This window comes from Phocoena phocoena, chromosome 6 (assembly GCF_963924675.1).
Source record: "Phocoena phocoena chromosome 6, mPhoPho1.1, whole genome shotgun sequence".
NCBI lineage: Eukaryota > Metazoa > Chordata > Mammalia > Artiodactyla > Phocoenidae > Phocoena > Phocoena phocoena.
The window spans coordinates 97,669,083-97,683,441 of record NC_089224.1 but is presented as its reverse complement, the minus strand read 5'-3'; the positions used below and the strand labels follow the sequence as shown (position 1 = coordinate 97,683,441).

At 44.9% G+C, this 14,359-nt stretch overlaps 1 protein-coding gene across 1 annotated transcript in view; it reads right to left on the bottom strand.

The window, feature by feature from the left end:
- Positions 1-14,359, bottom strand: part of PAPPA (pappalysin 1) — a 251,444-nt gene that overhangs the window by 126,173 nt on the left and 110,912 nt on the right. Inside the window, exons 8-9 of the mRNA XM_065878999.1 lie at positions 13,044-13,172; positions 7,116-7,207 (exon numbers count right to left, since the gene is read on the bottom strand). Of these exons, the coding sequence (XP_065735071.1) occupies positions 7,116-7,207; positions 13,044-13,172 (221 nt within the window). The remainder of the gene's footprint in view (positions 1-7,115; positions 7,208-13,043; positions 13,173-14,359) is intronic.

Genomic DNA, 14,359 nt, shown 5'->3' with positions numbered 1-14,359 from the left:
TCTGCATCCCCAGCTGAGATGGGAAGTGAGGAAGGGGAAGATAGCAGAAATGTCTACTAACTGCCAGGTACTGTGCTAGACACTCTATAGGCGCTATTTCCATCTTTCTCTAAACATAACTGCACTGTGATTATGCCTGTTTGCCAGAAGAGAAGACTGAGACTCAGTGAGTGGCCAACAGACCTTTGAACTCGGCCTCCTCTGTCGCCAACACATTGCCATGACAACGGGACAAAGTGTCAAACTCCTCCTAGGCTAAAAAACAGTGTGGCCATATTCAATGGAGGGTGAGCTCTTAAAAACAAAAATACAACCCAAAACACGGAATGGCGCAATGTCAAGGGCATGGGCTTTGGGCAGTGGAATGTTCACAGGGGGATGATAACTGAAAACTGTCGTCTTCATGACTCATGAAAAGGCACAGGAAGGATATATGCATTCACTTTTGTCTCCTGCTGTGTCAATGGCAACAAAGCAGAAATAGTGAAAAAGAGGCTATCTACTGCTTTGGGGAGGGTTCATCTGGGTACTGGACGCGGTCTTTAGAAGCAGGCAGACGGGATGTAAGGTCTCCTCCTCTGAGCCCCTTGTCCGTGTGAGTTAGGGCAATTCACCTCAGTGTCCCAGTTTCCTCAGCAGCAAAACGGGCATTCTTATTCTGACCAAACGGAGCTGCTGGAAGGGTAAATGGAATCATGTGAAGAGAGGGTTCTAAGCAAGGAAGCTGGTACAGTTTGGTGCCTGATGGTGAACTAACTTCATGGGTAAGTGCGCAGACTTCGCCTAGGTGCTGTGAATCCCATCTCTGCTTTTTCTAGCTGTGTGACCTTAGGCCAATTATTTAACCTCTCTGAACCTCATGTGTGTTCCTCTACACTCCTGGGATAATAACATTATTTATCTCATAGGGTTCCTGGGAAGATTGATATAGCGTTCAAATTAATGATATTAATAACAATAATAATCACAGCATTAGCAAACACATATATAACACCTACTAGGTGCCACTGGTTTTTTTTGTTTTGTTTTTTTGCACTACGTGGGCCTCTCACTGTTGTGGCCTCTCCCGTTGCGGAGCACAGGCTCCGGACGCACAGGCTCAGCGGCCGTGGCTCACGGGCTCAGCCGCTCCACGGCATGTGGGATCTTCCCGGACCGGGGCACGAACCCGTGTCCCCTGCATCGGCAGGCGGACTCTCAACCACTGCGCCACCAGGGAAGCCCGTTGCCACTGTTTTAAAATGCTTTACCTACAGAGCCTCATTTCACCTTCACAACAACTGTAAAACTAACCCGTTTTACTGATGAGAAAACTGAGGCACAGATAAAATGGGTTTGGGCCTGGCTTCTCACCCAAAATCCATGCTCTTAATCATTACGGAATGTGTCATTATGCCAGTACTAAGCATGTCACCCATGCTAGCTGACAGATCATCACCATCATCACCTTCATCACCACTCCCACGATTACCACTAACATTTCTCTTTTCTTCTTTTAGAGACCTGTCTTCATGTTAAAAGAAGCTTTATTTCAAGAAGGTATTTTGGCGAAAGTCACTATATTTTTTCCACAGAGGGAGGTCTGAAGGACTACGTGCAGCCAGGAGAAGTTTTATTTTATTCTTTTTCAATTTCAATTTTTTTTTTTTAAGGTGAGAGGTGGATCATCTATTATGATTTCATGTTGTTAGAAAGAAAAATAATAATAAACGCAACTCCCAGCAGAGCCCATTCTTCCTCCGTTTCCACTCCCCCTCCCCCTACCAGATGCTGTTTTCCTTTTCAGTCACTGTTGTTCTAAAGTCTCATCAGAACATCCACCAAGAAGACATGGCGATTCATCTTCTTGTTTTCCTTTCTCGCCTTGGCTCGGAGCAGGCCAGGGCGGCCTGACAGAGGGGCCACAAGGCTCGGTGACCCCCGCCCCTCCCAGTGACTTGTGGGGAAGTGGATTGATCCCTCCTCCTCCTTATCTGCTCACACATAATTGAGTTATTGGCCCTGGCTCTAGGACAGGGCTGGAGATGCTGTGTCGGACCAGAGACAAAGTAATGCTAATGGCAGGGAATGGGGGAGAGGAGGGGAGAGGGGAGGGAGCTGGAAAAAGAGACAGGCAGGGAGTATGTGTGTGTGTCTGGGAAAGACAACGTGGGGGTCCGTTTGCTTTGTTTTCTTAACTATATATCAGCATCAAGCAGGATTTGAAACCCCAAAGCCCTTAAATGGATGTCTGACAGATGGAGGATTCCTCACTGTCAGACAGGGAAAGAAGTCTTAGGGCCCTCAGCACGATCGCTCTCATTTCACAAAGGGAGAAACTGAGGCTCCGAGGTGAGATGCAAAGCTGCAACCCAGGCTCTCAAGTCTGAGCTAAGACCTGGACCCAGCTCTCCTGAAAGACACAGGGTGCTAAATCAACACAGCATGAGAAGTCCCCCACAACCGCACCTCCTGTAACGGATTAAACGCCATCTCCGAAGGTAGCACATTTCCAGCACCCGCTCAAGATATATTACTGAGTATAACCCCTTTTGGGGATGCTTCACATTTTGACTGACTAATTTGACCATTACCTTCCCTCCTTCAGCTTTTATCAGCAGCCTGTCTGTAGTTTATGACTCAGTGCTTTAGAAACAGAATTCCCAACGCTGCGAACAATGCCTCCAGCCAGAGCCTGTTGGGATGGGGTGTGGGGAGTTATCATTTCACTGATACCACATTTTTTAACTGAAGCTTCAGGCCTGGTGTATGTTATATTTTAAAAAGGGGGGAAAAGGACAAGATAAGTTCCACATTGCTGGGGATGTAGCCTCATTGCCTAAGAGGTCTTGTGGGTGGTGTTCCTTTTAACAAGCAACTTATTATGTGTTGGGGATGAGGGCTCTGGGGGTGGGAAAGTGGGAAAGGGAAGTCCCAGGGTGTTGCATAATAACACATTGGCACCTTGGGAATACTTCCGGATGTGTGGGCTCCTGCGAAGTGAATGAGAATACCACCATAAATCTGTCACCCACCCTCACACTGGTGTGACCAAAGCCAGGGAAAACATTAGCCCGACTAAATGGTCGGTGACAAAAAAATAAAAAAGAAGCAAAGGAAGGGACGAAGAAGACATGGAAGGAAGGATGGAAGGGAATCGTTCAGCTGGGGAGGCAGCTGGGGAGGCAGAGCTGCAGAGTAGAAAATGCTGAGGCTCTCCGTCTGGAGATGGGATCACAGCTCTGTGAACCGTGTGACCCCGGGCAAATTCAGGCATCCTAGTAGGTCTCAGATCCCTCATCTGGACATAAGAGACCTCACATAGGCTCACATTAAACAAAGGCGCATGGCATAAGGCATGCCACCTGGTGGGTATCCGTACACGGGGGCTGCGGCTGACACTCACCCCCACCTCAACACACACGGGCGTGACGGTCTGTGTGCAGCCTGCTAGGAATGGGGCTAACCCTCATAGCATCTTACGGCAACAAGCCTCAGTAGGGATTCTAAGTGACGAGCAACAGAAACCAACTTTGCCTAACTTAAGCAAAACAAGCAAACAAGCAACGTCTATCCACAGCATATTGGATACTTATGGAAGTCTCCCTAGGAGGGCTGGAGAGCGTTTTGAAGCCTGATTCCAAGCTCAGGATTAGCCCCCAGGACTGCTCTTGTGAAGACATCTCAGAGCTGTGGCCACACGAAGTCATTTCAGCACTAATACTAGATGCTGTCATTGGTACTTTGGAAACACATGGGTTGTGGCCACTCACGCCATCTTCATCAAAATGATTTCTGCAGGGTCCCTATGTCTTCTAATTCAGTCTTGGGTTGGTGTGTATGATTGGGGGTCAGGGGGAAAGTGTAGGTCACATGCCCACATTCAGCTACAAGGGAGGCTGGGAGGAGGAGATGCTTGCATGACCAACTTCTGTCGTGGGGCTCTGCCTCACTGTTATTACAACAAGGAGAGTTTTTCCCTAAATCTAGGAAAGGGATTCAGATAATAAGTGTCCACAAATGTTGGTAAATATCTTCCACAATTAAGTCCCAGGACTGTTACCATTTTCTGGATGAGAACACTGAAGCTTAGCGAAGGTCCCAGCCATGTATCAACCCGTCGGTCTCATTCAAGCCTGTTCTCTCGGCTACCATCTTGATCACCATCTTGACACATGCAGCGATGAGAACAGCATCCACCCCAGCCAAGCCTCCCACACTCCAGTCTCATTTCTGTGACTCATTAAACCTGGATCTTCTGGGAGCCACAGATTCACTGTCTAGTTTTCAACTATTCTTCTTTGAGGAAGATGCCTTTCTAGACTCAAAGCCATGGAGTTCGTCCTTGGAATATAGTTCCTAGGCAATGGGATCTCTGGACAGACTCCTTTCTTCCTGGAAGGTCCTGAATCTCTGTGTCTCTCTAATGGAATTCTACATGGTGAGCTGGGGGGTGAATAGCTGAGGTCTTTCCCCTGACACAACCAAACTCAATACGCAGGGGGAACAGACAGCCTTCCCCGGACACCATCCACACCACCGACAGTTCTGTATTCCATTCCATTCATTCATTACAGGAATTGCTCCACTGTAGCATGTTCCTTGCTCACCGCCAAAGCCCTACAAGACCAAGAGCTGTCCTGTAAAAAATATCTTGCAGGAAGCTCAGCACAGTTAGCTCTGGAGTCAGACTCTCTGGGTGGAAGTCCCAGCTCTACCACCTCACTGCACATCCTGAGTTCACTTCCCCATGCCTCAGCCTCCTCTTTTGAAAAGCAGGCACTAAAAGGGTCGTTAGGAGAATGAGAGTTATAAATGTGCTCGGCATACAATAGGTGTTCAGTACATATCAGCAGCAGCAGCAGAACGCCTAGGATGTACTACAGAGTAACAGTATATAAAGTGGATCTATGAGGCTCCAAGTCTCATCCTCTTGGTAACTCCCTCATCTTCACTCCTCTCCTCTTAAGCCTTTCAGTTAACACAGCTTGAAAATCATGATCTATTCCAGTCATTTTGGCCAAAGTGTAGGTGGGGAAGGAATACCCAAAGAGCTAAAGCAAGATAGGACTGGACTCACAGTCTCCTAAGCCTTACCACTGTATGTATAAAATTCAGTTATTTTTCTAAGAAATGGTGAACCACGTCCTAACTTTCACCTCCTCTTTGCACTAGGCTCCAGCAACCAATAGTATCAGTGACCCCCAAATCCGTGGACCAGCAAATGTTGTCTGTACAGGGCCAGTTAGTAAATATTTAAGGCTCTTTGGCCCACAGGGTCTCTGTTGCAACCACTCAATTCTAGGGTCGTAGCAAAAAAGCAGCCATAGATAAGAAGAGATGGGTGTGCTGTGTTCTAGAAAACTTTATTTACAAATATAGGCAGTAGGCCAGTTCTGGCCCAAGGATTGTAATTGGCAGATCTGTTCCATGGACAGTACCATATCCTAACTTAACCACATCGTACCTTCTTCCCATAAGCGCTGAAGTCACATGCCATCTTAGTGGCAGTAAACTAGGTGGACACCCTCCAGCAAGATCTGACAGTGATGTTGGGCGCCATGAGGATGATGGCAAAGGCAAGACGTGGTTCAAGCAGAACTCACGATTATGAGAAATCGTCACACACTTTGGAAACCATACAACAGAAGTGCAGATAAGGCTCTTAGAGACCACCTAACCCAATCCTTTCAATTTATGGGAGGTAAGCTGAGGTCCAGTCTAGGGAAGTGACTTGGCCAGCTTTAAGCAGCAAGTTCTCAGCACAGCTGGGACCAGAGATCCTGGTTTTCTTAAATTTAGTCCAAGGCTCTTTCCACCCTACCACTAGGCTCATATCAAGGTTTTATTATGAATCATACTCAAATCAACAGAGAAGAGAGAAAAAAAATCTTCTGCCCTTTAAAAACCCAAGGCCCTGACCGGAAACTGTCCTGCTCTTCCTCCCTCCATATCTTCCTTTCTTTCCATCCATGAACAGTTTCGGGACACCTCTATTGTGTTGCTCAGCCCACACGTATTGCCAAGGAGATAGTAGGTGCTCAATAAATGTGTCTGAGAATGGAATACAAGGTAAATGATACATGGTAAAAACCTCACAGAGCTCACAGTATACCAGGGGAAGAAAGGTCTAAAAGCTCGCCTGCAATGTGCTGCAAACGCGAGGAACCGATGACATTTCCTCCCCTTTAGTCCTCCTAGAAAATTACCTTTCAGTGAGAAATCTTCCCACTGACGTTTTCATCCCTTCCTTAGATGGAACACCTCTCTCTTTTGTACTTGCAAATGAATTGTGATTAGTTTTCACCTCCAGCCCAGGGGATTAGCCAGGGGACCTTTGATCTTCAGGTATCGATTTGCATCTTAAAGGAAGCATGATCTCATCTGGGCCAGCTCAAAATTCCATCCCTGCCCCCAGCCCCCGTCTGTTTACCAGCCCCTGGCTGACCAGGGCCTCCCAAGTGGGGCTAAAACAACAAGATCGGCCAGACTCCTGGGGAAGGCAGAGGAAAACAAATTTCCCATCTGACTCCATAAAGGTGGGAAAAGGACATTTGCTTTCTAAACACAGGCTGGTCTGCTGGTCTGCTGGTCTGTTATTTCTCTTTCCTCAAGTCAGAGAGACTAGATCCTGGCTAGAGGCTGTATAGCAAAATGAACTGAGATTGTGTGTGAGAATCGGACAAAATCAGGTTCGAGTCCTGGTTCTGTCTTCAATCCTAACCTGTGTGACTCTGGACCTATTTTTAAATCTCTCTGGCTTTTGATTTTTCTCATCTCTAAAGTAAGAATAAAAGCCTTAAAAATCTATGCTAATAATTAACCTGGAAGTTGGCATGAAGAAAAGGAATAATGTATGTAAGATAAAGCTTGATCAAAAGGGTTGCCCATCATCACCATCATCTATGAGATCATAAGCTCCATGAGGGCAGGGATACCTGCCATTTGTTTGTTTCCATTGCTGTATTCACTAGTACCTACAACAGTGCCTGGCCCCCAGGAGGTACTCAATAAATATGTGTAATATAAAGGAGTGAATTCTCATTTAGTTATAACTATTGCTGTTACTGTAACTGACTAGCCATTCTGCGCTGTCCACTTCCCCAGCCAGGCCCAGAGAAAGGACAAGGACTTACCGATGCAATTGAAGGAAACTTCCTGTCGGCAGAAAAGGGAGCAGCCATCCCCATTGATCTTATTCATGTCATCACATTCTTCACCTTGGCTTCTGCAGAATGGATATAGAGGGGGAAATTTGTCAGATCAGCTTCAGACCCACAGCTGGACATGGAAAAGTCCCTCTCCGGGGCCAGGAACTTTCTGGTGAGGCCTCGGGCAAGTCCCTTTCCCTGTCTGAGTTTTCTGTTTCTTCCAAATGAGATGCGTACAAGGTGAATTTGTGAGATTCTGTTATGTTTGCCTTACTGTGTTTCTGATGACAAAGTAGAATTCCTGCTTCAAACCCATTTGCTGAGATCTCCTTAGTTAAGTTAGCAAGTCAGATGGGAGTAACAGGAGGATGAATGAACAAATGGATGCACAGACTTTGCTCCAGCGTGTCTGGGAAATCTCACTTCCATTTTATTTTTTAAATTTATTTATTTTAAAATTTTTATTTATTTATTTTTGGCTGTGTTGGGTCTTTTTTGCTGCATGTGGGCTTCCTCTAGTTGCATTGAGCAGGGGCTACTCTCCGTTGTGGTGCGTGGGCTTCTCATTGTGGTGGCTTCTCTTGTTGCAGAGCATGGGCTCTAGGCGTGCAGGCTTCAGTAGTTATGGCACACGGGCTCGGTAGCTGTGGTGCATGGGCTTAGCTGGTCCGCGGCATGTGGGATCTTCCTGGACCGGGGCTCAAACCCGAGTCCTCTGCACTGGCAGGTGGATTCTTAACCACTGCGCCACCCGGGAAGACCCATCACTTCCACTTTAAAATTGAGAATTTGAAGAGAATTTTGGAGTCTCTAAGGTATAACTGCTGTTCTTCACGATGTTCTTCACGATGCCCTGCCTTAGTCCTATCCCCATACCCCCAGTGCACTTAAAGGTAAAGATTTTCTCCACCCATGTGTTCAGGTTTGATCCTTAGATCAGAAAACACTGCCTTCTCCACTGGGTGTGTCATTGCATAGTGTCAAGAACTCTGAGGCCTGTGTCCTATGCTGTTACGAAATAAAAATGCCTCCTCTCGTTTTATTTTGAGGAATTATTTCCGTCACCTAAGGATGATTCTGCAGTGGTTAGGATGGGCAGAAAATGAGCAATGCTCTCTGAACTGGACCTAGGGAAAGGGAAGGAGGAGTAACAACTGAAAGTTTGGATGGGTTACCACTTTCTGGAAAACTCCCATACATTTATTTATTTATTTATCTGCATGTTGTCTGCGTTGGGTCTTTGTTGCTGCATGCGGGCTTTCTCTAGTTGTGGTGAGCGGGGGCTACTCTTCGTTGCGGTGCGCGGGCTTCTCATAGCGGTGGCTTCTCTTGTTGCGGAGCATGGGCTCTAGGCGCACGGGCTTCAGTAGATGTGGTTCGCGGGCTCTAGAGCGCAGGCTCAGTAGTTGTGGACACACGGGCTTAGTTGCTCTGCAGCACGCGGGATCTTCCCGGACCAGGGCTCGAACCCATGTTCCCTACATTGGCAGGTGGACTCTTAACCACTGAGCCACCAGGGAAGTCCCTCTCATCCTTTTAGTAACAGAAACTTGGGTTTAGAGCCCCATGTTCCAAACTGGGTGATCTCAGACAAGTCCCTTAATCTCTCTCTCTCCCTGATATTTCTATCTTTGACAATTTACATCAATTAAAATAAAAAATAATTAAACTTTCCATTCCTTAGTCACACTAACCACATTTCAAGTCCTCCATAGCTGGATGTAGGGAGTGGCAAATATATTGGACAGCACAGAACCTATTTCCAGTATTGCGGAAAAATCCATTGGACAGTGCTGTTCGGGGCGTTGAATCTCAGTCTTCTCATGGGCTAAAATGGAGATAATTACACCTACTCTTTAGCGTTGGTGCAAAAATGGAATGTAACTTAATGTGGCTGGCCTGGCGTGCGACATACAGTAGATGCTCAGAGAGTCACAGCTCCCATGCCCACCCACCTGTCCTGGGGGGTCTCCGCAGAGTGTGTGGCAGTCGCCCCTTCATCCCCAGAGACCAGCTGGGACCTGTCCCAGCATGGAAGAAGCCTCAGACTTTGCCTTTCACCTGGGCAATTACACTGGGAAATGTTTGTTGCTTTTAGGAGGTGTCAGAGTAGCAGGATGGTGCCTTGTAATCAATCCTTACAATGACTAGGACATTGCATTGATCTCTGAAGAGCCACCCAATTTCTCTCCTGTCTGCAAACCCATGAGAAAAGAATTCTACTGATATATTCCAAGCTGGGCCCATATTCCAGTCTCTGCCAGCAAATCTTGCACTGGAAATTGGTGGTGGCCTTGTGCTCCTTAGCTATTTCGTGGGTTATCTGGGGAGAGATTTTTTTTTTTTTTTTTAACCTGGGCTGGTTTCCCTAAGCCACAAAGAACACTTCTAACCCGTTCCCTCACCACCCAAACAATATGTTCTATTGGTTTAAGCAAAACATTAGGGTCACCACAAATATCTTCTAGGCATGACAGATCTATCATTAGATAGACAGGTTCTGAGAAACCCTCTTTGACCTCCCAGGCTGGAGTGGGTGGCCATCTTCTCTGAGTCCAAAGACAAGGGGCTCCATCTATCAGAGCACTTGTCAAACTGACTGCCTTTGCCTGTTACTTGAGAGCACTCTATCCTAGGCTTTAAGATGCCAAAGGACGTGACAGAGGCTTTGTCATCCTAGCACCCTGACTCCTGGCACAGTGTCTGGGACAGAGCCGATAGCACGTGGTTACTCCTTCACTTGTCAGTTTTGCAGGGCTGTCAGTCACAGCAAGGCAATGGTAAATCCAGATGTGAACCTGGGCCCTGGGCTCACATCTTGGTTTTGCTCCTTACTGGGTGTATAAGCTTCAGAAAACCATTTTAGTCTCTGTGTGCAAGTTGTCTCTTTCGTAAAGTATGGTAATAGGACCTATCTCACGTGGTTGCTGGAAGGACCCAAGGAGATCATAATGTAGCACAGTGCCTCCTGCCTAGTGGAGTCTCAATAAATATTTATAATTATCATTATAAGACTCATCCAGTGCTTTCATTCATCAGGGCCCTCACTGAGTGCTGTAAACTCCTTCGCATATGTATAGTAAATTAGCATGTATCATCCCATGAAAAATCCAATTAGTGAAGACGGCATCCTTTCTTTCCTTCAAAGTTTCTTTTGTTTTGTTTTGTTTTTGCTTAGGGAATCATCCATAAGCTGCATTCAGTTTTCTACCAAGTATGTCAACAACTATTTGGTAACTGCAGGTAATTCAACACGTATTTGATGTCTATGCAGGATAGTAATTCTAGGTAAAAAAATACTAAAAATCTTTGTTAAGAAAACTATTTAAATTACTCCTCCTCCTCCTCCTCCTCCTACTAGTAGTAGTAGTAGTAGTTTCAGATCAGTGACAAGAATAATACTGTTTGCAGTGTTTCACCAGTGTACCTGTATCTGATTCCAAAATGGACAGACTGAACCATAGATCACTTCCTACACCTAGTGAGTTTCTTTTTTTATTCCTCGTGCTAAATTAGAAAATCCCAAATCACAATTATGGGTTGTCAGCAATGATCGTGACTGTTTCCTGGATATTCTGGATACGTAGCTCAGTCTTGTACCCACAGATGATAGGGCACCTTCCCTGGAGACTCAGGTGCTCAGGGTTCTATCAGACAACAGCTGCATCAAAAGCTAGAAGTCAGGGCTTCCCTGGTGGCGCGGTTGTTGAGAGTCCGCCTGCCGATGCAGGGGACACGGGTTCGTGCCCTGGTCCGGGAGGATCCCACGTGCCACGGAGCGGCTGGGCCCGTGAGCCATGGCCGCTGAGCCTACGCATCCAGAGCCTGTGCTCTGCAACGGGAGAGGCCACAGCAGTGAGAGGCCCGCGTACCACAAAAAAAAAAAAAAAAAAGCTAGAAGTCGATGTCTTAATGTGAGAGAAAACAGTGACTATCTTCCCTTTGCCCACTTTTGTTACATTAAGCACCAGAAACCATATCTTCATGTTTGGTTGTTGCATTTGGAGGAGGATCTTACACATGACAGCACGCCATCAATTTCATTCTCTGACAAGTGAGGAGTTTTATCTTCCATGCTTGAGGAGTCAAATTCTTGGCAATCAGGTGGTTTGCATCGCAATTCAACCCTTAAAAATCCTTATATTATCTCCTCCGTATGGAAATTGAGATAATTCAGCTTTGAAATTATACATGCAGGGCATTTAAGACATGAATATATATCCCTGAGATACATCACTTCAGCAAGCCACTTGAAATTGTGCAAATAATCATTACTGGCCTTTATCAATGTCAACATTAAAAAAAAGTCATTCGTTATTTCAGAAACTTGACTTAGTACCTTTCTCATAACAGCTGGCATACTTCAGTGTGTATGGGGGTGCAGAATCTTACACATACTGTTATCTTTTTGCACAGTAAGTTGGGCAGTTGTAACTCACTGGCCCGCATCTGATCATATTCTCGACATCTACTTTTCCCTTCAATGCTGAGTCATGACCAGAAAGCAAACTGCTGGCCAATAACAGATGTCTGTGCAGATGGGTATTCTGGTACAAACTCTTTCCTTGCGTCACTGTGTCATCCTTGCTTTGTTCCTATCTGGTCCTTTCATTCCATAGCAGGTTTCCAGTGTATATTACACACCTCAAAATCATCAGTACCGAATTAAGTTGCTCTTGACCTCAAGCACTAGTGTCAATGATAAACTAAAAGGAATAGTCATCGAGCCCTTCTCTTTCACATATGAACTATACCTATTAGCCGATTCATGTCCTGTACATCAGTGGTTTCATCCAACTGTGAAACAAATTCTCTTTAGAGCGCCCCTCCCCCTACAGAAAAAGTCATTGCAATTTCATGTTGCACAGATATTACGTGACACCCAACAGTGCCATTTAATGAAGGAATTTTGCCAATAGCTTGTTGTGTCATCTCCATACGTAACATTTATCATTAAATCTGCCAATAGTTTTAAAAGTCCCTTAGCAATAGTGTGACTAGTAACTATATTCACAATAAAGAACACAATTTTAGCAATAAGGAACTTAATTGTGCATGATTCTGGGTCTCTTTTTCATCTCTAGGAAGAAAACCATTCAATTTAGTGACCGTGCTTATTCCGGAGGAAAAAAACCTCAAAGATTTACTTTTTTTCCCCCAACAATGCAAAAGTCTTGATGGCTTCTTGCAACTATTTCTCAGTTGCATATGACATCTTGCCCTGTGGACAGGGGATGGATGGACTGACGATCCAATAAAATCCATTTTTTAGACACACAGCTTTATATCTTCTAATCACACTTTTCCTTTTTTGGCTGCTCGTGTGGAATCTTTACACTTGCCTCCCTGAACTTATAATCACATTCAATATTCACTCTGGAGTACTGTTTACCATCACGGTTTCAACATTATAGAGAGCTGAAACAGTTTGCTGTTTTTATAAGGCTCTGACCCAGTTTGTAAATTGTTGATATAACACAATACAACAGAAATAATAAATAAACATGCAGTTTTAAGAAATGTAAATGGTAACTAGCAAAGAATGTAAAAGTGTTTGAACCTAGGTGCCCTGTGTCCTGTTAAGTGAATGTGGCCTGGGGTGGAAAAAACTATTAGAATCCTTGTAGTACACATAGAACAAGAGCATACTGGTAGTAAGTGCATAACGGTAGCTCTATGGAAATCTTATATTGTATTACATGCTTGAGAAACGTGTTTGTTCAAAAAAGAATCATTGCTTTTCTCTGAGGCCAGCGAGCTGCTTGCAGACAAATTGGCAGACGGCTGAGGATCCCTCGTAACTCACAGCTCTACCCTGAAGAGTATCCCGTAAGCTCTTCTATTTGGCACCCTGACCGTGTCTTGGCCCACTTAACATCGCTCCCACTCCTCTCTTTAGTTAGGCTTACTTACTTCTGGATGATGCCATCACCGCAGTACCCACTTCCGTGGATGTAAGTGGCAGTAGGTGATGGCTCACTCTCTTCGCTTCCTGAAATAGTGATGACCCAGTACTGGTACACACTGCCAAGATTTAGATCCCTGGAAAACATAAAGAAGACTATTAACTATACAGATGCGAGGCTGGGGACAAACAAAATGGATCCCCTTGAGTACATGTCTACCAGTCTTGCTTGTTTTTGATATCACATGCACATTTAATTATCCAACAGTTTTATTTGTTTTTTTTTTTTTAATTTTACTGAGGTAGAGTTGATTTACAATGTTGTGTTAATTTCTGCTGGACAGCAAAGTGCCTCAGTTACAAACATATGTACATTCTTTTTCATATTCTTTTCCATTATGGTTTATCACAGGAGATTGAATAGAGTTCCCTGTGCTATACAGTAGGACATTGTTGTTTATCCAACCTATGTGTACTAGTTTGCATCTGCTAATCCCAAACTCCTAACCCTTCCCTCCCCCACCCCCCTTGGCAACCACAAAGCTGTTCTCTGTGTCTGTGAGTCTGTTCCTGTTTCATAGATACGTTCGTTTATGTCATATTTTAGATTCCACATATAAGTTAGTTATCCAGTAATTTTTCATGTCTACTGTGATTAAGGCACTCTCCCATGCATGATGGACTACACTAAAATGTAGCATCTAAATGTCCCTAAAATGACACAGTACCATGAACATTACTAGGTACTTTTTATCTTTAATTTAACCCTTACAATAACCCTGGTGGATAAGAATTGTATGGTATGTGCCCCATAATGAAGGTGTTTGGGAGAACGCCATCCAGGAAAAAATAAATGGGAGAAGCAAAGGCACAGAGGTGGGAAAGCACCATGTGAGATTCTGTGGGCACTGTCTGATCTATTGCCCTCTTTTTAAGATCTGAGCAGAAACCCCATTACAAGCAAGCAAGCCCTTTCCTTATGTTTCACATCCAGTGATTCTCCATCTCCCTTCCACTTGCTCCTCCCTGTACCTCTCACTCTTGACTAAATTAATAATAATAGCAGCGTCTATTAATTGAATGTCAGGACCGGGGCCAAGCACTTTCCATGTGTTTTCTCATTTGAGAACCAAAACAACACTACATGTGTACTAGTAGTTTCATGTTTATTTTACAGATGACGGATCTGAGGCATAGAGAGATCAAGCAAAGTGCTTACAACCATATGACATTAAATTATATCCTGCAGTCTGCCTCCCTAATCCCTAGTTCAGGTTTGTTTTAACAATCTCACTCCTTACAAAGGGGCATCTTGTCCTGGAAC